This window comes from Rhinolophus sinicus, linkage group LG05 (genome assembly GCF_036562045.2).
Source record: "Rhinolophus sinicus isolate RSC01 linkage group LG05, ASM3656204v1, whole genome shotgun sequence".
Classification (NCBI taxonomy): Eukaryota; Metazoa; Chordata; class Mammalia; order Chiroptera; family Rhinolophidae; genus Rhinolophus; species Rhinolophus sinicus.
This window is the reverse complement of record NC_133755.1, coordinates 183,793,447-183,817,729: the sequence shown is the minus strand read 5'-3', so window position 1 is coordinate 183,817,729 and position 24,283 is coordinate 183,793,447. Positions and strand designations below refer to the sequence as shown.

Genomic DNA, 24,283 nt, shown 5'->3' with positions numbered 1-24,283 from the left:
GCCTTACAGGCTGGCAGCTCCCAGGTTCACTTCTGTGAAGTGCTCCCTGGGTCTTGAGTGTGGTTACCGTCCTCATTCCTTTACTGCAAGTACGTGTGTGGGAAAGGCGGTGGGTTCCATGGGGACAAAATCCAGAACTGTGGGTGGCCTTGCGGTCTTCTGCTGGAAGCACCACTCTAACATGTGTGTATTGGGTATAAAAGCTGAGCAATAATCACTCTCGTTTACCATGAACAATTGATACGCATTCTCCGACCTTCACCTTGAACCTCTGTCTTACCCTCGTCCCTCACCAAGTTTTATCTTGCACCAACTTCAAGAAAGATGGAAAGTTCCCAAGTTTGGGTGGTCTCAGTGCAGGCAGATAACACACTGTGAAGTTGTTACACCGCATTTTAAACCAGGGCGCAGATGGTTTAAGCTACATTAAGTATGTCTGGGCCAAGTTAATGAGCCTCATTTCCCAGGGGAAGGTGAACTACTGGAAAATATTTTATTGCCTTTTAATTTTGCCTTTGGCTTTCCATGATTTATGTCAGATTATAAAAGAAAGAAAAAAGAATTTCTAATAGATGAGTTTATTTTTTTACCCTGTTGCTGAATTTAAGACTGAAATACTTCATGGTATTCCTGTATGGCTCTGATACCTTTTAACTGTTGGACCAAAGGAGATCTAACAATATATCTTTGAGTTTTATAGAAAATTATGAAACAAGAATATGGGCACCAAGCAGACTCCTCATGGCTGGCGCCCACGAGACCTGTCCTTGTCCTTGTTGCACGTGATTTCATGTGCCGCTCCTTGTGTTCTCTGTCACTGACGTGACTGTCTGAGCTCACTGTGCTGCCTGGTGATACCAAACAGTGACAGAATATCAGTACTAGCTGGGCCTTAAAATCATCTGATCCCGTTTGTAGGCTAAAGAAAATAAGTGACTTATCAACAATTATAGAGAGAGTTTATAGCAGAGCAAATATCAGAAGTTTCCAGAGTCCTAGACTGGAGCTGTTTTCCCTCTGTACCATGGAAGCCTTTCAGTACAATTTAATATTTTAACTAAGTTGTGAATGGTTAGCTATTTTATTTTCTAGGTAAGTCATCTTATAAAATTATACCTTAAGTAGTTCAAAGCGGAATTCGAAAGATAGTCATTCATAGATATCCATCATACTAAAGTGTTCTTATAGGTGAGTAGGAAATGCAAATAATTTAAGTTTTACCTGAGCGAGACATTTGTATATCCAGATGTTAGAATATATGAAATTTCTAAGTAGAGGAGTGAAGGATAAGAGCTCGAGCTGATCAAGGAAAACAAGAGAAGACTCAAACTACTAAAATCAGAAATGGAAGTGGGACTCACTACCAACCTTACCAGTAAATTCGGTGGCGTGAATGAGATGGAAAAATTCCTAGGAAGACATAAGTGATTGCAGTTGACTCAAGAATAAAGAGAAAGTTTTAATAGTTTTATAAAAGTAAGGAGGTTAAATTTTAATAGTAATAATAATGATAATAATAATAAATTTCCACAAAGAAAGTCTCAGGACAAGATGACATAACAGATGACTCCTACCAGACCTTTAAAGAAGAATTAATGCTACTTCTTCACTAGCTTTTCCAAGAAATTAGAGGGAACACATCACAACTCATTCACTGAGGTCAGTATTACACTGATAAAAAAAAAAAATAAGAACAGAAAATTAAGGCCAATATATTTTATAAAAAATGCAAAAACCCTGGACAAATTACTAGCAAATCAAATACAGCAATATGTAAAAAGGACTATAGATCATTACCAAGTGAGATTTATCCCAGGAATGCAAGGTTGGTTTAACAAAATTAATGTAATGCATTATACCAGTAAATAAAAATAAAACATGATCTCTCAATAGACAGAGAAAAGTTATTTGACAGAGTTTGCACCCATGTATGAAAGAGTCAGACAACAGTAGCCACTGACCTTCTCCACATGATAAACTCCGTCTTTGAACAACTCACCGCCGACGTTCTCAATGTGGAGTCTGGGTACTTTTCCCCAAAGACGAGGAGGAAGACAGGACATGTGCTCTCACGCTCCCACTCGCGATGCTGCTGGAGGCTCCAGTCAGGGCAGTCAGGCAAGAAACACACACACACTCACCTCTCGAGGACCGTGACCAGCTGGGGGCCTGTGGTTGCTTACAGGGCTGTGTCTGCTGTCATTTGGGGATCGTTCTGTATGCTTGTGGCTCCGTTGTTTGTGGTGCCCGGATGTGCGGTCTCAGTGTGTGCTGCTCTGCCTCTGGCTTGTCTGTCTTTGGGACACAGAGACTATGTGATCTGTTCAGACAGTCCTCAGCTCGGGCCTGCCGTCACAGGAGAGGCTTAGATTCCAGTCAGGCACCCGCTGCCCGGGATCTTTCTCAGGAGGTAGAGCTTCTGCATGACCCTCCACACGCACATCAGGCATCCCTGTGACAGTGTCAGAAGCTCCCAGTCAGGCCTGAGCTGGGGCGTCACTGGGTACACCTGCTGCCGCTCCTCTCACCTCATCCCTGTCTTCCTCCAAACCACGTGGTCTCTGTGTCCTTCACACGCTGTTTTCCTTCTGGGAAAAGCCTCTCCTGTCTCTCTAGCGAGTTCTTGCTTGTCCGTCAAGGCCTGACCTTCCCAGGTATGTTCTCCTCTGGGAGCGCCCCCCCACCCCCTTTCTTTGGGGTGAGTCTTGGGCGTTGCCCCAGCTCCTCTGTAATTTACTTTGACCTCCCATGAGCCCTATAGCCCCCATGGTCTAGCACATTCTTTGGCACACATTAATGGTCCTCCAAATACGTGTTGAGTTGATATTGATAGATGGCCTGGTGGTGACACAGCACCTGGGATGACTCCTCTTCAAGGTGTGACACACCTCAGCATCTCGTTTTTTCCCAGGTTCACCTGTCCTGGGGGTCTTGGTTGAGTTAGTGTCAGAAGCCAGAGCTTAAAATTCTTAGTTAACTGTGCAAAGAACATGTTTTACCCATCTGTCCTGACCCATACACCTCTATTGCATCGAAACTGAAAAATCACGTAAAGCTACAAGTTTTGTGTGACTGAGGTGAACAAAATTTAAAGATAATTCAATACGGTTCTCATTGTGCAAGGTTGGTGACAATAGAGTTAAACCATCATTTAATGAAAAACAGTGACACAGGGCAGGCTCGGTGAGGCACGGTGCTTCTTCCCATTGTCACTTTGAGACAGGTCTCCTCGAGGGGTTTGCTTCCAACCGAGGAGCCTGGGTCAGTTGTACCCCACAGGCAGGGCGAGGCACGACTCACAAGGTGGGGACTTCCTAAACGTGTGGGTTTTCAAAAGGTAAAAGGTGCTCGGTCAGGAGAAAACATGGCAAATATCCCCGAAGCCAGGCAAGGATACTGGCTCCATCTTGGTTATAAATATAGTGCACACAGCAGGGTTACCTTAGAGGAACGCAGCGTAAAAGCTTAGTGGAGTTAACTTTGTGCTCGCTTGCAGCATGATAGTATCTGAGTGTGATATTTTCTTCTGAGATCTGGGCTAGAAAAGAGAACTTGGAAGGTAGTTCCTGTTATACCGAGGTCTTTGGAATGTAGCTGTGTGTCATTATATACCTGGTTCAATGCTGAGAGTTAGTGCTGGGGCAGCATTCTCTGTTGGCTCCTGGAGAGATCCAGTGAGGACGAATGCCCGTGGGAAAATCAACAGAAGGTTCAGTGTCGGTTTCAATTCCAGAAAGTGTTAGTGCGTCCTTTTTTACAGAAATGTGTAGCTGTACTTGGGAATGTAAAATCTGACCCAAGAAAGCTATAGCAATCCATCTTATGAAAATGTTACAGTTCAGAGAATATAAGTGTATGTATAAAATGCAATCCATCCATTATTCAACAAATGTTTAGTGAACACCATGAGAAACGGTAGTGAGCAGGCTGGCAGGATCCTTGTTCTCATGGAATTGTCTAGTGCAGAGCACAGACAGTAAATACTAAAAACAAACAGCATCAGGACAGGCAGTGTCAAGCATTCTGACGGAAAAGCAGAACTTGGTGTGGGGCCTCACGAGTGGAAGGCTGTGCAGTCAAAGCAAATACGACCTCCTTAAAATGCAGAAATCAGGTGTGTGTGTGACGGGGTTTGCAACATTTTTCAGAAGAGTAATTCTCTAATCTAGAATTCAGGCCTCTGGCTGAGGATCACCTTAGAATTCAGGCTTTTGGTAATTGGTGTGTTGTTTTACTTCCATTCATGGGGTAGAGAGGTCGAGTGCCTTGCCAGTGAGGGCGAGGAGAGGTGTGGCCCTGGCGCTGACCTGCTGTCAGAACAGTGCTGTGTCATGCCCGCCTTGCATACGGAGCCAGTGACGTGATGTGACGGGCAGAGCACACAGACTCAGAGCCCAAACCTGGCTGCGTCCCGCACAGCTGAGGCCGTGCGCTCCTGCTCAGACCGACACCTGGCATGTGCTGTGCAGCGGACATAGGACTGACGTGCGCCATTCATGGAGATGAAGCGTTTGTAATTCTGGGGACAGGGAACATGACACTCGGAAAGAAGCAGGGAGAGGCAGGCAGTGTCCGACCTCGGCCCCTCAGGCTGTGGCTGTGCTGGTGGAGGGGCCCCTGGGGTTCCCACAGCGGGAGCTGAGGGCCTCGTGCAGCACGTGTACCCCTCGCTGTGACAGGAGGCCTGCATTTCCAGTGACACATTTGTAACTGCTTGTGTTGTAGCTTTTGAGTTTCGGCCACAGAAGATGGTTCACATTATAGCTAATGGTTGTTGATCTAACATCTGGCTGGTGGAGGCTATTTGTTCCTGAGGGTCTGGCAGAACTCGCGTTTCTGCGAATCCATGTTGCCGTGGCCTCCAGCCCCAAGCACGCTGTGGTCACATCACAGGAATGTGACAGTTGGACTGTAATTTTAGTTCTGCTCAATTTCCTTGTAAATGATTTATAAGCCCAACTTGAAAAATTCATCTTTAAATAAGTTGCAGCATTTTAGTTATCCTCAACACATAGGATTCCTCTTACACATAGTTCTATTATTATAGTTATTGCACAGTGCTGATGAGGATTGTAAATTATAAAAACATGGCAACCTTTTTTTTTTTTTTTGTATTCAAGGCTAAGCAGCATTCAAGAGAACAGCTACATGATACCACGGAGAAAGATACAATAACAAAATTGCCCACATACAAAGCCACACAGATTTGGCTATATTTGTGCCTGTGGTAATCTAATGGGATTTTTAAAACGGTGACTCATTTAAATGAGCCTGGTCCAAAACTTCCTTCCTTCATTTATTCATGAAGGACAAGCTAGGGTTGAATTCAGAAGTGGATCAGAGCCTCTAATCTAATGAGTATGGTTTGGCCTTGATAGAAAAAATATTCTTAGCACAATCTGCAAAATATGCAGTCGTTTTACGGAAATGTTAAGATTTAAGATTCAGATGCACAGAAATAATATGTTGGGATTATTTTGTTAACTTCAGAAATGATATTTCTAGATACTTTCCCATTTTTTAAAGAAACAGTATCTACTGATTTGGAAAACATGTAGAAAATACATGTGAATGCAGCAGCTCTTAGCTGTCTCACCCCGACGTGTCACCGCTGTGAACACGTTCATGCACGAACCCTCAAGTGTTCTCCTGAGCGTGTGTGGCTGCCTCTGTCTGTGCGCACAGACACATGCATGCTTGCCGAGGAACACGCGATCCTACTGCCCGCACTGGGTTCAGCCTAATTGTTCATGTAATTAGGTTGGATATTTGCCTCGAGCTCTGCCATAAGGATGCACCACAGTTTATCGGGTCAGTGGTTCCCTGTTATGTTCAGACAGCCTCTCGTTTGTTTGGCTAGTACGTGTGATGGGTGTCCTGGTGAATCCGTCCTTTGTGCTGCGATTACTTCTCTGGAATAATTTTCAGGAGTGTAACTGCGAGTTAAAGTCCACAGTCTTTTGATAAATGTGGCCAAATTTTCTCTAAAAAGTTTGAATCAATTCTGTTATATATCTTCTAATAGAGTGTGAGGAAGCTGTGTGTCTACATGAAACAATACAAATTACTATTTTTAAACTGTTACACTGATCATGGGCCTTTCCCCAAACAGGAAGGGCGAGGAGAGAAATAACTCACGTTTCAGTTCTTACGGAGAAGCCCCTCATCTGGGCCTCACAGGGGGACATCTGCCGAGCAGGCAGAGTGTTAGTCACTGGACAGCAAGAAAAGGACTGTGCTGAGTATCTGGGGCAGATGTGTTTCATTTTTTGTGAATTATTTATCCCCCCTTTAAATTTTTTTTAATTGGGATATACTTTTTTTTCAAATTTAGTTATCATCCCCTTTTCACATGTTAGCAATGATTTCTCTGATATTTAAAAATATATCTAAGATTTATTTTTATTATTAGACTTAGGAGAGCTTTCACCTAAGATTACATATTTACCGATGTGTTCCCAATTTTGTTTCATATTTACATAATTTATCCTGATATACTTTTAATTTTATTTAAAATGTAATCCTTGAGGGTTATATTTTTATGTGTGGCAGTAGGCAAGGCTGTGACCCATTTATTTTCCCCCAAAGGCTTAGCCGGTACCCCAGTCACGCAGCACTGTTACCTCAGTAGTTTGCCAGGTCCTTCATGTGCTATTCTTGGGTCTGCATCTTAACATTATTTTCTATTCCAGCACAGCCCACCAATTGTGATTACGTACTAGCTTTATAATAATTACTCCTCAATAGCCCTTTAAAAGTTTTACTTAGTTGTTTTTAAAAATAATTTTATTATGCAAAATGTCAGATGTATCTAAAGGTAAGGAGAGCACCTCATGAGCCTGAGGTTTATCACCTGCTTACGTGGTCATCCGACATCCTGTCCCAGGACGGGCTCACCTCAGGACCGTCACAGATGGCAGCTCATCTGCAAATACTTCAGGGTGTATTTTTATTAGATATTTATTGAGCTGTAATGTACATGACTTAAAACACACCATTTTTAACTGTGCAGTGCAGTTGGTTTAAGCATATTTACATATTGTGCAACCGTCACCACTCTTGTTCCAAAGCATTTCCATCACCCCCAAAAGAAACCCCGTCCCTACGAGCCGTCAGTCCGGGTCCCACCCTCCTAACCTCCTGGCAGCTGCTCATCTACCTTCTGTCCTTTGGGGTTTGCCTGTTCTGAACACGTCATGTAAGTGGGGTCTTGCAGCACGAGTCCTGTTGTGCCCGGCCGCTCTCGTCCATGTGTCGCTGTGGTGGTGCAGGCGTCATGCCTCGTGGCTGAAGGGGCCTCCCCGGCGTGGACCGGCCACGTTCTGTTCGTCCAGCTGCTGATGGGCTTGGTTCCCACATTTTGGCTACACCGAGTAGGGATGCGCTGAGGATTCATTTACAAGTTTTTGTCTAAACACCTTTTCTCTTCTCTTGTGTTTCTACCTAGGACTGGCTTTCTGAGTCACGTGGTAATTCTGTTTTTAACTCTTTGAGGAACTGCCGCTTTTCTATGTGGCTGCATTATTTTAAATTCCTAGTAGCAATGTGTAAGGGTCTCGATTTCTCCATGTTTGCCAAACTTGTTATTTTTCTATTTTTCAAATTATAGCTATTCTAGTAGATGTGAAGTGGTATTTTGTAGTTTTGATTTGCGTTTCCCTAATGATGATTGATGTTGAACCTATTTTATGTTTGTTGGCCAACTGCACGTCTGTATGTCTTCTTTGGAGAAATCATTTTTTTTTTTTTTAGAAATTCTATTCAAATCCTTTGCCCACTTTTAATTGGGTTATTTGACATTTATTGTTTAGTTTTAATATATCTTTATATATTCTGAGCACCAGACACTTATCAGATATATAACTAGCAACCATTTTCTCCATCCTATGGGCTGTCTTTACTTTCTTCACAGTATTCTTTAACACACAAAAGTTTTAATTTTGATGAAGTTTAATTTATCTGTTTTTTCTTTTTCTTTTGGATGCTTGTATTTTAGGTGTCATACCAAAGAATCATTTGCCAAAGCCAAAGTTATGAAGATTTACTCCTGTGTTTTCTTTTCAAGAATTTTGTAGCATTAGCTACACATTTAGGTCTTTGATTCATTTTGCATTCATCTTACTCATCATGTGATGTGAGGTAGGGGTCCAAAGCCTTTTTTTCCCTGTGGATATGCAGTTATCCCATACCATTTGTTGAAAAGATGATTCTTTTCCTCCATTGAGTTGTCTTGGAACCCTTGTTAAAAGTCAGCTCACCATAGGCTGTGGCTGTATTTCTGGGCTCCCAATTAGATTCCATGTTTCATGTGTGTATGAAGTGTCTATTCAGTGTCATCCATTTTATTTTGGCTATTTACCTTTCTTGTTAATATTGATTTGAGGGAATAATTTTTTATAAATTTTGTCAATTATATGTGTTGCAAATATCTTCTCCAAATTGTGGACTTGTCTGTTTATTTTGGGTGTGAATCGATCTGGATGGATGAAATGTCCAGTTTATTAATTGATTGTGTGTCTGTGTCTTTGAGTCCCATATAAAAAGTTGTTTCTTATTCCAAACTCATGTAGTCTCCTTAATTATCCATAGAAGTTTTTTGTTTTGACTTTCACGTTCGGACTTTAAAGTTATTTTGTGAATGGGGTCAAATATTTGTCAAGATCAATTATTTTCTTTCATTTTGGATAAATTGTTGTCCCTGCACCATTTGTTGAGATTGCCTTTTAGCCATTGCTCTGTAGTCAGTCTCTCTCTCTCTCTCCCCCCGCCCCCTCTCCCTCTCCCTCTCACCCCATCCCCAAAGTTATTCAAAATAAATCTGTGGGTCTCTACTTCTGCCTTGTTCTTCAAGACTGTCTTGGATATGTTTTGCCATTTTCATTTTCATATGAATTTTAAATAATATTGTTAAATTCTATACAAGATACCTACGGGAAATTTGGCTGGAATGAAATTACATTAATAGATTAGTTTGGGAAAACATCTTGACAATATTGATTCTTTTTATCCAGGAACCTGACATTCCTTTCTGTTTATTTAGGTTTTCCCTCAATGTTTCACAATTTTTTTGTGTGGAATGTCTTATCACACCTATTGTTAAATTTCTTTTAGGTACCTGATGTTTCAGGTGCTGTTCAAAATGGTGTCTTTTAATTTTTTTGTCTTCTATATTTTGTTCACATACAGAAATATTAATACAATTAATTGAATTTTCTATATTGATTTCATATTCAGTAATCTGGCTAAACTCTTTTAGTATAAGAATATATCAGTAAACTCCATTGTATATAAACATATAATCTGTGACTAATGAGAGTTTTATTTCTTTTTACACATAATCTGTGAATGATGGCAGTATTATTTCTTCCTTTACGATGCTGTCACCTTTCTTGTTTGTTTGTTTTTTTACTGCACTGGCTAAGTCCTCTAGTAGAACATTGGATGCAAGTGGTGAGACCTGTTCCCAGTCTCTAGTGAAGGCTTTCAGCATTTCCTCATTAAGTTTGATGTTTGTTGTAGATTTTTACAATTATCATTAGTTTTTAAAATTACTATTACTAAAATGACTAGAAAAGTCCCTTTTATTTCTTGTTTGCTAAGAATGGATTCTAACACCTGCTGTTTCTGTGGCTATTGAAATGATCATGTTTTCCCCCGTTAATTTGGTAGGTTGGGATGATGGTTTAAAAATGTTAGCCTATCTTAATTCTTAGGGTAAATCCGACTTGGTCTTAATGTATTATCCTTTTAATATTTTGAGGGCTTTAGCTTGATAATGTTTTATTTTGCATTTTAAAAATGTGTGTTCATGATTGAGTGGGGATGTATATATATACACAGACACACACGTACATGTATACATATATATGTATATATATAGTTTTGTCATAGTCTTGCTAGGTTTTTATTGTGAAGGTGTCGATTTTAGTGTTTTCTCTCTTTATTCATCCTGAAATAAAGTGAGTTTGATCTAGACATGGAATTTGTCAACAGTCAAATTATGTGGATTGCCAGTTGACCTTCCCTTTCCATGTGTTATGTGTCATGTAGCCCTGAGATAACAGCTGGAAGCCGCCGTGAGGTGCAGTGTCCCATGGGATGCTGCTGGACAGAAGTGTGACCTGTTCCTACCTGTGCTCGCGGCCACTCTGGTTCTCGGAGTGCTGAGAGCGGACCCGCAGACAGTGGGCACCTGATGCCTAGTCAGTCGCTCCACAAATTAATTAGTGGCTACAATTTCCAGCACATTTGCTATGAAACACTCCCTTCAGGACCTTGTTGATAAGTAATGTACTGCTTAGAATGCCGTATTATATTCCGAGACTCTTCTCGAGGCCTGGTTGTGTTCTGGAAGCTGTTAGCTCGGAATAAATGCAATATGTTGAAGTGGATACATTCGGAACGTGGGGACAGACATTGGGTTCTGAAACTAGAATCTTGAAACACGGCTACCAATTTTTTGATGCTGTTTTCATCAGGCGGTGAGTGTCTGTGTCCCCTCCTCTTGGTGTGTTCTTGTGGCCGTTTGGACTAATTAAGTATGACAGAAAGGACACCGTATGGTTTAGCCACAGAAGCTTCTTTTTTGTCTGCTAGAATGTTCGCTTGTGGACACTGAGTCCCGCCATGCCGAGGCCACCAGGCCAGAGAGGCCAGGCAGGTGTCCCCGTCACCAGGCCCAGCTGAGCCAGTACTTGACTTCCGTCACTGCAGCCGGGAGCAGAAGAGTCACCCAGCTGGACTTGCCTGGTTTCTGACCCACAAATTGTAAATTCAAGAAAATTATTGTAAACTACTAAGTTTTGGGGTAGTTTGTAATGCCACAGAAAATGCTCAGGGCACCTTTTTGTATTTTTCATGTATTTGTTATTTCCTGAAGGTACGTTTTTTAAATCTAGTTCCATTTCCTTTAGAATTGTTGGTGATTTCATCCATATTTTGGCATCACTCTTTCTTAGTTTTCTACATTGTCGCTTTTCTGTCTCTTCCTTGATTTTGTTTTCAGATGAAGAAACTATATCAGGCCTACAAGCAAGGCAATATTTTTCCAGGTTCTTTTTCAAACCACTGAACATGACCTTCTATTGAGATAAAAGCAGAGGTGATTCAAGCCATTAGCTTTAAAGAGCCAAAAAAATAGACAGATGGTTCTGTCGCATTCCAGTGTTGAAATGTCCGTGTTTGCAGCCTTTTAAACTTGCTTCCAATCACACAGTTAGACTCTGGCTGTGTGTAGGCTGGAGAGACAGTGTACTACCACGTGACGGTCTCTTACTAGCTGTTATTACACATTTCTTTGGTTTACTAATTTTATCTTCTCTAGAATAAAGTGGCAAAATGGAATAACAATTTGAAATTCATTTTTGGTTGTATGATTATACTTCTATTTTTTTGAGTTGTGAGATTCTAGAATGTAATTTTTTTGTCATCTGGGATATCAAATTATGAGTAGGCTTTGAAATCTTGACCTTCTGACTTTCTGCCCTTCCCACATTAATTGTTGGGGGACAGGAAGCCTCAGGTGAGACTGGTCCTGGGACCCCCTGTGTCTGTGTGACCCCCGTGGAGGTTTCAGGAAGACTGATTTCTTTATAAAGAAAGTGTCCCGGTAGTTTTTCATTGTTGTTGTTTGTTTGGGTGGCTTGCTTTTTTAAACCAGAGTTAAAATTGGGTGTGAACTGCTAAGGACTAAAACTTGATGTATGGTATTTTTGTTCCCTCAGGGGAAACGAGCCAGGAGGAGTAAAGATGCAGTGTTGGGTAATTTCATAATTTTTAAAGACAAAAGCATCAGAATGACTTGCTTTGTTAATTTAACAATAATGTACAAGGACAGAAATCACTTGCTGAATGTTGTCTCAAAACTCACTGTTGGGACCTTGACTGACAGGTAGAGACTCTATAAGGTTTCCTTTGTGCTGTCAGCTTAGTGTAAGAAGAGTGGGTCCCCTGGGTCCCTTGCTGGTTGACTGAGTGAGACGAGTTGGGATGACAGACACCAGCTGAGCTGATGATGGTCCTAAGGTGAAAAACTCTTTCGGAAAATTACAGCAGTTAAATTTATTTAGGAATTTTCTTTTAAAATTGAAATATCATTTTGTTTTAAAAAATCAAAGTATCAGATTACTAAAAAAATTTAAAAGACTCAGTTTTTGGGAGCAAATTAACAATAGTTACATTTTCAAGACCTCTAGGTATAAAAATTTCACACTAGATACAAAGACACCCTAATTTGGCAAACTCAAGCTATTCAAAGGGAAATTTAAAAATATATATTGTGTCAGTTCTGCATCTCTCTTCTGTTTAGAAGGAAATAATTTATAATATTTTGTGTAAACTAGGCAAAGCGATTTTTGATATTATTCAGATAGAAATCCTTTTTATGAAGAGAAACAATGTAAACTGCCCCCACAGACAACAGTGTAGTGGCCTTTGTTGATGAAAGTCTTGACTGAGACCCCTGCTTTTCCCAGTTGTAGTGTTTTATAATGACTCCCCTTCTCTCAGAAAAGCAGTGAAAGATGACTGTGGATTGTGGTGTGTTTACGTTACAGAATAGGAATGCATCTGTTCATCCATCCATCCATTCACACGTTTTTCTGTGAATGGTAACTTAAAACCATGTGAGATGATGACAGACAGTGCAGGCAATAGCTAGCAATGATGAGGATCACTTGGGGACTAAAGTGGTATCGAGAGCACTTTCTTTGCTAAAAGGCCAGATAGTAAATATTTCAGGCTTTGTGGGCCAAGAGGAAAAATTGAGGATATTATATACTTATATAATAAGAAAGGAAACGAATGTATACACTCTTTTCATTGGCGACTTTCAAAATATAATAATAAAAATCTAGTGCTTTTTGGGGGGAATATGGATGAGAAGAGTGACATGATCTTTTGGGGAAAGGGGGACGTTTGGTTTAGTTGGAGCTCAGAGTTAGTATTTTCTGTCATCAAAATTGATTGCAAATGTTCATCTGTTAATGCTGGTCTGTGATGAAGTTCTTCGCATTTCATCTTTGAAAGTGTCTTTTCACACAGAGAAGTCCCACCAAATGCTGAGAGCCATGCACACACATTTCATTTCCATCGAGCCTGTCAGTTGCGTGGCCGGCACTTAATAGAATTCTACGGGATTTCCCTCGATATTTGTCAGGATTTCATTGCACTGCAGGTTAATCACTTTCAGCTGATGGTTAGGTGGCAGCTCCTAAAATGCAGTGAATAGATCTGAAATGTGGGGCTTTGCTTTGCCCTGGCGTGGAGGTCTGCGACTGCAGGTGGAGCATGGGGGCCCCCCTGTCTGCATCCATGCCCTGTGGGGAGGGAGACCTTGCTTCCTGTTGGACCTGGATGGCTGGGGACGGGGCTGAGCTGCTGAAGTGCTTGTGATCCAAACGTGAGTTGTCTCCAAAGTGACTTCCCTGCAGTGAGGGTTTTGCATTAAGTGTGGTTTTGCCTTGGGATTTTAGGCTGAATTCATTAAGACTCTGTGTCAGCCTAGTTCTGTAGTCATTCAGTATTTGATAAAAATGGCGGAAGGCATTCTCATCTGGACCTGCTTTGGTCTCCACCTGGAGCTCAGCAGTGGCTGCCACATGTCCCTGCTGCCATGTGCTGGAGGCCCAGACATGCAGCTTCTCTTTCTGACATACTGTCCACCGCGGCCTTGTTCTCCGTGAGCTGTGGATGTTCCCCGATGGCCCCACCTGCCCCCACGGTATTTGTCAGGATTTTAGTCCAGACGAGCTTGTTTTCTCAGGAGCCAGCTGTGACTTAATCAGGCCACCCACCATTTGTTAACGGTTTTCCTTGTAGGGCTAATAGACATGCCACTCATAAAATTACTTCGATTGCAGCCCAATTTTTCATGTTTTGAAGAAATTCTGCTCTGTTGAGATACCCTGTTTTAGATTTGGTTACATTTCTGACCCGGGCGTTGAGCTGAGTGCTTGGGCTGGTGTGTGGATGGCTGTGCCATCCTCGTGTTCCTTTGAGCACGGCTCTTCTGTCACAGCATGAGAAACGTGATGTTGTGACGCTGTAGAGTCACCCATGCACCAGCGCTCCCCAGGGCTGGGCGTGTGGGGCCCACTCCTTTCCTCCCCTCGTGTTCTGACACGGTGAGAAGGCCGTGGGAGTAGGTGTCATGGACAGCAGTGCACAGGGCTCGCACACGCTGCCCATAGACACGCACCTCTGAGCACAGCTAGCACAGGTGTGGAGCTGGGCGGAGCCACCGCAGGGCCGTGCCACAGCCACCCCGCTGTGCCTTGTGGCAGCAGGCAGCCCCGGCCGGTAAGCAGGTGGACAGGACCCTGACCATGGACAGGGTCATGAGGGACCTATGACTTCATTTACAAACATTGGATTTGAACTTCAGACCATGTTGACTGTTTTTTCAACCACTGAGAAACGTGAAAGCCGCTCGCAGCTCCCTGGCCGTGCAGAGTGGCAGTGAGCAGTTCATGGTCGTGGTGGACCAGCTCCCGGAGCAATGTCGTGGACGTGTTGGCTGGGCTGAGCGGTCAGCAAATGAGAAGGGTGGCATTCCCGTCCCGGGTGCAATTCCCGTCCCGGGTGCAATTCCCGTCCCGGGTGCAATTCCTGTCCTAGGTGCAGGGTCTAGGAGCCCACCTGTCACCCGCTTGTCATCCACACGCCCATGGCCTTGCTCTACTGAGGTGGACGTGCGGGCAGCTGGCCCGGACGACCTTGGGGAGGGCCTTGCTCGCCGCCCGCCCAGAGCTGCTGTGAGCCCACTAAGCGTTGGCACGCCTTCCTCCACCTGAGCCTGACCTGCACACCCTCTGCCCCTGCGTCTGCCCCCGTCTCCTTCTAGTGGGTCAGGTCCAAAAGGACAGAAGGCGGGGGAAAGAGGCTGCTTCTGGAAGCCACACGTCGGTGTCGCGTCTGCACTGTGCTCATCTTATTCCACCAAGTCTGTTAAGGACACAAGTCAGAGATGCAGAGTAGAATTTGGAAAATCATATCTGAAATGGAAAGAATCGTATTTTCTGAACTCAATATTTTAATTTTAAAAATCCTAAGTGATTTAAAGTAGTACTCTACCAGATGTTATTTTATAGCATTAGCATGTCAACAGTGTTGTTTGAATTCAACTCTAATCCTTGTATAGATGCAACAAACAGCAGTTTCTGTGCTACAGAGTACGGTATGTGCCTCCGTGAAAATGATGCACGTTTCCTGTAAACCCAGTTAGTGAGTGCACTTCTGACCAAGACAGGTGAACAAACAGAAATGGCCCAGCACCTCATGGGTGTTGTCTGGTTCCGTCTGAGTTGCCCACGTAGTAGAGAACCCACCCGGGTCCAGGCGGACGTCAGTACAATCTGTTAATGCCACGGGGTGCTGAGAGGCACACACTTTGTGACGGTGACGATTGTCCAGCTAACCTGTAGTAACTGCATTTTTACCTATTTTACCCATTTTCCACCTCTAATAGCTATATTTTTACCCTACTGACATGCTTCTGTAGATTTGTCGTTCTCTCCTTGTTTTCTTCAGTGCTGGAATCCCTACGTTTCTGTCCTCATTTGATCAGACTTTCTCTCATGTTTTGGTTTCTTTGGACTTTGGACAGTGATTACAGGGGAGACAGGATTTAGACATTATAAATCCAGACATTGGCAAAAGTTGCTCTGTTGAGATAGGTTCCAATAAGACCCCGGGTTTTTTATTTTTGATGAGCATGTGAATGGATTAGAATTTACAGGAGCTAATGTTTGTTCTGTAAAAGCAGAGTCTTTTCTGACTATTACACGTGTCCTGACTATTACACGTGTCCTGACTATTACACGTGTCCTGGTTATTACACGTATCCTGACTGTTACATGTATCCTGGTTATTCCATGTAACCTGGTTATTGTCTCCCTGGACATTTCAAATGGCTGTGACTGTGACAGTTTCCCCCATCAAAGGGAGAACACGGTCCAGATGGAAAACACGGAAGTACTGATGCTTGGATGTCCTCCAAGTACAACGTATAAAGTTGCAGATTTCAGTTTTTGTGCCGATGAAATACTGCATATTAGCAGAGCCATCACACTCTACCGGAAGCAGGAAGATGGGAAACAGCACACGTGCGCTGCACATGTGGAGTTGGCTTCTGGAAACTTTGGCAGCTTGGGGGTTTAGCTAGCGTCTCGTTCTGATGCATACGGCTCTGGGGGCGGGTCCCGGGCCAGCAGCGGTGCACGCCTGGGGCTGGGTAGGCATGCGGGCTCTCCAGCCCTGCACCCAGCACTCCTGAGTCCAGAGCTCTGGGTGGGGCCTGGCAGTCTGTGTTTTGATCAGTCACCCAGGTGACTGACCACACGTCTGGGAGCCACTGGTGGAGTGGCTCGGGGTGGGGTCTGTCAGCGCTCTCCCGGCACCCAGAACGTCTGAAGACTGACCCGACAGGTGTGGGGTGGGTCAGGGACCCTGCATTTCTGCAGTGGTCGGGTGACCTCTGGAGTGGGCGGCTGTTGTCAGTCCACTTGGGTTTCATTCCCAGCTCTGCTCTCCACAGGCTAACTTAGGATACGTCACTCAGGTCATCTGAGTCCTGTGTCCCCACGTATAGAAACGGGGACACTTTACTGTGACCTATGGTGCTGTGTGCCCATCTGTGTACACGAGCTTTCTGTCACTGCCCAGTGGGCTGAGACCAGTGGCTTCGTACAGGTGGCAGTGAGCCGATCGGGGAAATCACTCCAGAGAGACCTCACGAACAGACCTTGCAGTTAGCAAGTGACACATAAGGTCGGACTTTCCAGATCTCAAGAAAACTCTGCAGTAGCTTAATGAGCAGTGTGAAGGCTGACAAAGTCTCAGGCGATCTGTGTTCTTGGCTGAAGGAAGCCCTGCTTAGCTGCAGGGTGGTCGTTGTCACAGGGAGCAGAGCCCTGCAGGCCACCTACTGACCCACAGGTAGAATGACAGGCAAATCCTACGGCTTTCTCGAGGATCTCGTATGAGGACGGAGGCAACTTACACGAAAGATAGAAGAAAAAATAGCCCAAAGGGATTGATTTTCATAAATGCCTTGAAAGCATCTGCCACGTCCACAGTGTTAGGAGATATTCTAATACATGGCAAAGTCGAAAGAGTTGTGCCGTCAACAGCTGAATCCCCGTGACTGAGACCCTGCCATTAATACTCGACCACCTGACATCCCAGAATTCCTTGTCTGTCTCCCGCTCTGTCCACTCAACGATCCATCCAATGTTTGATGCATTTTAAGTGAAATCTCACACAGGAGTCCGGCAGTGTCTACCATAAGCTGAACCTCTCATTAACATTTTAAAGCAGAATTTGTCTCTCTTCAGACTTTGCTTTCCATGGCGTCGGAGCTCAGTGTGCTACGCCAGGACGTAACTGAGAAAAGACTGTCTTTTAATTTTATGGCTTTTGGCTGAAATCGTATAGAAGTGGTGAGCTGGATTGCTATACGTTTAAACTAACGGGAAACGGATGTGTCAGTGACTAGCGTGTAATTGAGAGTTGGTGCTCCCACCCTGTGTGGCTGTGGGAACACTGGGCAGGCCCAGGAAATTACAGCAGGGATGAAAAATGTGAGCAAGCCACACGCTCCGAAGAGTCCCCCAAACAAGTAGCTAACGCATCTAGGTCTGCATCCCCCACCCTCTCAGCGTCCTTCCCAGAAAGAAGTGTGTAACAGAGCTGTGATGCCTGGAAAGAGAATCCTGTTCCCTGAACTCCTTCACTTGTCTTTCTTCCCAGAAACGTTCACACCATGTGAGGCGAGGGGTAGGTCGTCTGTCGTTACAGCCACAGGGATTGTCCGACCGCCTGCAGTGTCAGTCCCGTTGTTACAGGGGCTTGATCTGATTTGTATCTTTCCGTGAAGTTACACTGTGGTGACTGGCGACAGTCCGCAGAGCTTTCCTCGGGGTTGCTGTGCGTGCAGCCCTGAGGGTGGGGTCCCCACCCGTTCATTGGTCAACCTCAGGGGGCCTCGCTTCCTCACTCTTTGAACTCACGCACTCATCTCATGGCTGGAAAAGTTGGACCCACTGGACAGCCCAGTACTTTGGACCCAACGCCAATACTTGTGGTTGCCTGTTGATGACACTCTGGGGATGTCTTGTTGGAGGACACAGCTGTTGTCTGGGTGGCCCAGTGCATTCGCAAGGGTCCCCAAGACGTAGGAGACCAGTCAGGGAAACAGATGTGATGCCGCTGGCTGTGCAGACGGAGAAAGAGGCCATGGGCCAAGGTTGAGGTCAGCCCAGAGTGGGGAGGAGGCCCTGGTGACACCTGGGTCTCAGCACAGTGAGACGCAGTTTGGAGTCTGCAGGTGACACATAAGGTCGGACTTATCACCGACTGCAAGGTGATAAATCGGTGGTGTCCTCAGCCGCTGAGCTTGTGGGCTTTGTGGTGGGACAGCAGGAAGCTGAGCAGAGTGCGTGCACTTCCCCGGGGGGTGTTGTGCGCTGCCGTGTTCCAGCATGCTGTGTTGAGCTTCAGTTTGGTGGCAACACTTCCAAAGGGATAAATGGCATGTGACACGCGAGTGAGCATCCAGTCGACTGGCCCTGGCATTGCTGTGGTTTGGTCCTGTCCATGGGGTTGAGCTCTGCCTAGTTAAGTAGAGCCATCGGGAAGAACTGGACCCCACATCGAGCCCATGGGAGGTGTCACTCTGAAGGCACAGCCCTTTATCCCCTCCTGGGCCAGCATGCAGGTGCGGCCGTCAGTGTCGGCTGCAGCCTGTTTCCTGCGGGCAGGGCAGCACATGACCTCAGTAATAATACTGACTCCTCCTCACGTGCAGCCCCAGTAATCGTGGAGTGGGGTCGGCCAGGAAGGGCCCTCTGGGTGCAGAGCTGCCCATGAGCCCACTTGTCTGCCTCTTCCTGGAGGAGTTGTGGCCGCCGCTTGTCAGAGTTCACCACGTTTCCTCGCCTCGGGGAAATTCATCTTTACTAAGTATCTTTAAGCAGTAACTCTTTTCCCCAGTATTTTGCCTGGCGGCTGGATTTGTGGTACAAGTGTTTTACCCATGTCGGCACAGTTCTGGCACAGGAGGGGGTCTGATGACGCTCTGTTCGGTGTCGGGAGCAGGTGCCAGTCAGCATGTGCTGACGAAGTAGCAGGACCAAAGCAGCCCAGGCTCCGTGGGTTAAACACGCCATGTGTTGTCGCGGACGTGCAGTGCCTGGCGCTCCGCCTTGCTGGTGGGCGCAGGGCGGGAGGGGAAGCGGACTCGCAGGACAGTGGGGCCAAGCGGGATTTCACTGTAGTGTGAGTGACAGCACAGTCACTGATCTGATGCCACACACCTGCTCGCCAAGGAGCACGAGACCGTGGCGGCTTCTCTGTCCCCTGCCGGCCCAGCCCACGTGGTGCTTCTTGCTCACGAGGACGTCTAGCAAAGGGCGAACCCCACACAGCCAGGCCCAGTGCTGCAGGGGCGCAGAAGGCAGGGCAGAGTGAGCGCAGGTGGGCTGCGTGGGAATGCCCTGCTCTGGTGGCGCCCTCCCTGCGTCCCACTGGGGGCCTGTGGGAGCTTAATGGTGACACCGATGTCTCCATGGGGACGCTCCCCGCCCTGTCCAGGTGTCCACTTTGGAGCACAGCGCCTACCTTGACCGCAGCCCTGGATGCAGGGCACCAGCCGTGGATGCTGGCTTCTGGCCTCCATGTGGCCCCTCCCCACGCAGCTCACAGCCTCTGCTCTGTCCACACTGTTTCATGCCCTTAAGTCCAGAGCAGCAGGGGCTTTTCCAGACAGTGCCAGAGTGAAAGATGGGCCAGCTGGAAAGCGGGTATGGCCCCAGGACACATTTCTGTCCCTGACACACGAGCACAAGTGACTCTGATAAGGACACGTGCACACAAAGCCTCTGCTAACGTGATAGCTGACAGCCGGCAGCCGCAGGCCGTTCAGGGGGAACAGCAGGGCAGTGTCCATCCCCGTCTTGCTGAGCCTGGGAAACACCATCGGTTCCAGGAGGCATGTGTTCCAAGCAGCCACGCAGGATCACAGCGACAACACAACCCCTCTTGCTTTCCCCAGTCTCTGCAGAGGCTGCTCTCTGCTGTCCCCTGGGTGTGTTCACTTTTGGCTTTGGATTCCGCCCTGAGCACACCAGGCAGGCAGGGGCCCCTGCGGGAAGCTGCCCGCTGCTGAGCACACATCCAGGTGCACCCAGGAGCTGGGAGCAGCCCCAGAGCCACTGAACAGGTCCCCGTGCATCACTGACCCTCCTGACCAGCCCTGGGACGGAGCACAGGTTCTGAGTGTGTCCAGCGTGCAGGCTGGGGCAGGACCCTCCATGGTCAGGGGCTCACTGTGGGTGGGACCCTGGGGTGGCCGCCGCTCTGCTGCCTGTGATGCAGCCAAACCCTCGCGTCTCCGGGCTCTAGGTGGCCGCGGGGCCTCCTGGAACCTGTGTCCACATCGTCGGTGGAACAAGGAGAGGGCCCCGCATGGTGCCCCTCCAGTGCCCTCCTGTCACGGGCCTTCTCAGAATGCGGTGAAGGAAAATATCTGGGCCATCCTAGGCGGGGCAGTCATGTGGGTATGTCCACAACCGGCAGCATCTGTGGGTTCTTTGTGGATGAGACTTAACGTGTCTGACACATCGACCCATGCAGCACAGGCCACTCGGGGCGCAGCTTTGACCCAACCCCTCACCCGGAACCGCAGGGACTGCTGGGCTCGCTGCCCAGTTCCCACTGAGGCCCAGGTGCCACATGTGTTCCCCACGTCACACACACTCGTCTGGCCCTGTGTGAGCAGGCCTCCTTCTCCTGACCCGGTATGTGCTGGTGACGGCAAAGGGCCACGCTGGGAGCGGTGCCTGAGGAGAAGGGCGCTCTCCAGAACGGAGCTCTCACGCATGCCACTCAGCACTTCCCGGGGAAGGTGCCCACGTGCCCTGGCAGAGAGGCTTAGCCGGGCTCCTGCCTAACTGTGAGTCCCCACCCATGTACCGCCCTCATTCAACAAAGGGGCGAGCTGTGCACGTGACCTCCATTTCCACTCAGAAACAGGGACGTTTCCCTGCGTCGGGGGTCCTCTCACGGGAGACAGCTGGCAGGACACAGCCACCGATACGATCGGTGGCTGTGTTGGCGGTTCCGTTGACTTGTACATGTGTGCTCACACGCGTGTGTGCGTGTGCACTTGGTTCTATGCATGTTACTACTTGAAGTGAAAGATGGGAGTTCTGTTTTAGCTACTACCCTCAATATGTAACTTACATACTTAGCTGCAACTTTTCATGGAAAACCTGAAGTTATTCTGGATCTGTTTCCTCCTGGACCAGAGTCCGGTCTTCCCAGGCTTGTGCGGTGCAATGGGCATTGCTGTTACTGTCATCCAGCTTTTGTTATTTTTTAGCATTTTGATCTATTTCTGTGTCATTTTTTCTATCTTATTTGTTCTAGGTTTTCCTCTCTTGCTGAAATACATCTTTTCATGTCTTTTTTCAGTAAGGTCTTGAAAGTAAGTAATACTACCTTTTGGTCTTTGAAAATGTCTTCATGTTGCCTTCACACTTAAGTGATAGTTTTGCTTGGTATAAATTTTTAAACTGACATATTAACATATGTTAATATTAATTGTAATATATTATTATTAACAGTTTGAAACTATTATCTTTTGTTGCCTTCTGGTATCTAATGTTGCTGATAAGGAATTTTCCATCCTTTACCTCCTCAAATGTTGTTTCTTCAAAATTGCCTTTATTACTGAGTTCTGAATTCTATCAGAATTATCTGAATAATTCTAAAGTTTGGATGATTCCTTAATATTATATCCCAGTGAACTCATTCTTCCTTCAAATGTTTCTTGTGTAGGCAGGCAGTGTTCTGCCTTTGTTATTCAGTGTGCATTTTTTATTTCCAATATGTTTTTTAACATATCCACCTTCTTACATTTTGCTGCAATTTGTAAAATAATTTAAATCTTTGGAGCACTCAGCCTTGGCTGCACAGTGCAGCCATCTGCCCGGATTTCAGAAACTGAAACCCTGGGCTGACTGATGGGGAGAGGACCCTGGTCAGTAGCTGGCTGCCCTTTGTGAAGCCGAGTGACTGGTGGAAGCTGACGCGTGCTGCTCTGCTCAGATGTTCACATGCCTTTGCAGACAGGCTGCCTGAATACTGGGGCCGGATACCGTACGTCATGGCATTTTCTCTTCTGAAAGCTGCAAACAAACGGGTGGCCGCCTGGGCTGACACGGGGACGGTGGTGCGTTGTCCCTTCCTGTCCCCACGGCCCATGCAGCTGGCATTTCCAAACATGAACCTGTTGTAAAACTGCACTTCCTGCCTCTGTCGAGGCCGCCCCATGTGAGGTGACGTCCAAGGTTCCCACAGCAGGGGGGACACCACGCAGCCTGTTGACGAGAGGGAAGCAACACGGATGCCCACGCAGGGCGTAGCAGTGTCCCCTGGAGGCCGGGCCACCAGGTCCTTGTCCAGCTCTGTGACTTTTCACAAACCAGCTTGATGTCTGTGCGTCAGTGTCAGCATCGGGACATAAAACGCAGCTGGATTTCTAAGGCTGCTCGACCTCTGAGGTCGTGCAGCCTGAGTCAGTGGTCACATGTCAGCAGAAGCAGATGCTGAGAATTCGTGAAGGCTTTGCTCAAAGAAAAGGAATATGGGCGTCAAGTGTTTCATATTCAGGAGCCTCAAGTGTCGTGCCGGCCGCTTTCCTTAAGCTTCAGAACTAGGTCACCTGTGGGGGCAGCTCCTGCGAGACGGGGTGTGAGAGAACTCAGGACAGACATCGACAGCTAGCGCTGGTGACTGGCCATCGTTGATGCGTCCTGCGTGTTACACACGGTCCTTCACACGCATATTAATACATGTGCCAAATACGCGAACGCAGCATCCACGCGGAAGCATGCCTGTGTCCCTGTTTGACCGGTGGGGACACTGAAGCACAGGCAGACCGGGCAGCTTACCTGTGGTCCCATCACTGGCCACTCACCTGCCGTCGGCCGTTTCTGCCTCCGTGGTCGTCTTCTGGCTTTTACCCTCCTGCCTCGAAATTTGTTTTACAAGGCGACAAGGGGGAGCCTTGGAGAGTTCTCCTCCTGGTTATGTGCCGTCTACAAACACACCAAACTCAGAAACGTCGTTGGATGAGGGCGCTTACTAAGGGGACTTGTCTGTGACGTGGGGGCCTTTGCTGGCCCCTCGGCACAGAGTCCACACACCGGCCTGGGGCTCTTGGCGTCGCCTCCCCTGCTCATCGAAGCAGACAGGTGTGCTAGTGGTCACGAGGGCGGCGATGTTTGCACCACAGGTGACTGGTCTCTTGCAGCTACTCTTCTAAGGGCTCCATTGCATTCACCCATTTTATGGTACAGAAGGCAGCAGCGGTCATGTGACTGTACCCACTTTATAGATGAAACACTGAGGCTGGGGAGGTTGTGTGACCTCACCGATGACACAGCTGTGACTCCGGCCCAAGCTGTGTGTGGACCGCCACCCTCCGCGGCCTCTGGTCGGCCACGTGCGTTTTGCATCCGGAGCGAGGAAACTGTGAAGGTTCTGAAGAATCTCCAGTTTTCAGAAAGCGGGTGACTTCAGAACTGTTTAGACAGTAAAAGTCTGCGGGCAGAGCGGTCGCTTCCCTAAGACGTGGAGGACGACTGCCGGTGAGGAATGGAACGGGCTCTGCTCCTGGAAACACTGACAGGAAGGGGCGTCTAAAAGTTGTCTCCTGATGGAGGAAATCAGGACAAGTGTGATGTTTGATGATCTCTGGGGGAGTAAGGAACAGAAACATTTAGCAATTTAGCATCCGGTGTCGTTAGAGTTCGAGTCACAAGTCAGCTGCATGGGAAGTATGAGCGTTCCTGGCACTTACGACCCAGAACTTGGCCCATTTTTCCTGTGATGCTTATTACTGTTAGAGATGGAAACCCATTTTTTTTTCCACATCTGGTTGTTAATTTTTTTCAGAATTGCTCCGTTGTGTGCATATAAGGCGTGTGAAATTGAAAAGTAGGTTTTTTCGTGCTTTGCGCATTCAGACACCTAGAATTTTATATTATCTTGTTTATGACATAGGCTCTTAATTATTCAAATGGAGCATTTGTGTATAATGACGCCTTACTTAACCTGATGTACACACATCATACTTGCAGCTAAATAGTGGAGTTAAATGGCTTAGAATGCAAAGGCTCACTTCTTTCTTCAGTAGGCATTTTGGACATGATTAGTTTTGAATAATCTTTTGCCATCTCCTAGTATCTGCCCACCTTTGTCCAACGTGGTAGAAATTATT

The 24,283-nt window shown here is 46.5% G+C and overlaps 1 protein-coding gene across 12 annotated transcripts in view; it reads left to right on the top strand.

Annotated features, from left to right (window-relative positions):
- WDR27 (WD repeat domain 27) overlaps positions 1–24,283 on the top strand; it is a 167,243-nt gene that overhangs the window by 102,100 nt on the left and 40,860 nt on the right. The window contains exon 26 of one of the 12 annotated variants that reach the window (XM_074333872.1): positions 21,427–21,484. The exons of the other annotated variants lie outside the window; for them this stretch is intronic. Within the exon in view, the coding sequence (XP_074189973.1) occupies positions 21,427–21,444 (18 nt within the window). The 3' untranslated portion in view covers positions 21,445–21,484. The remainder of the gene's footprint in view (positions 1–21,426; positions 21,485–24,283) is intronic. 12 annotated transcript variants of the gene reach the window in all.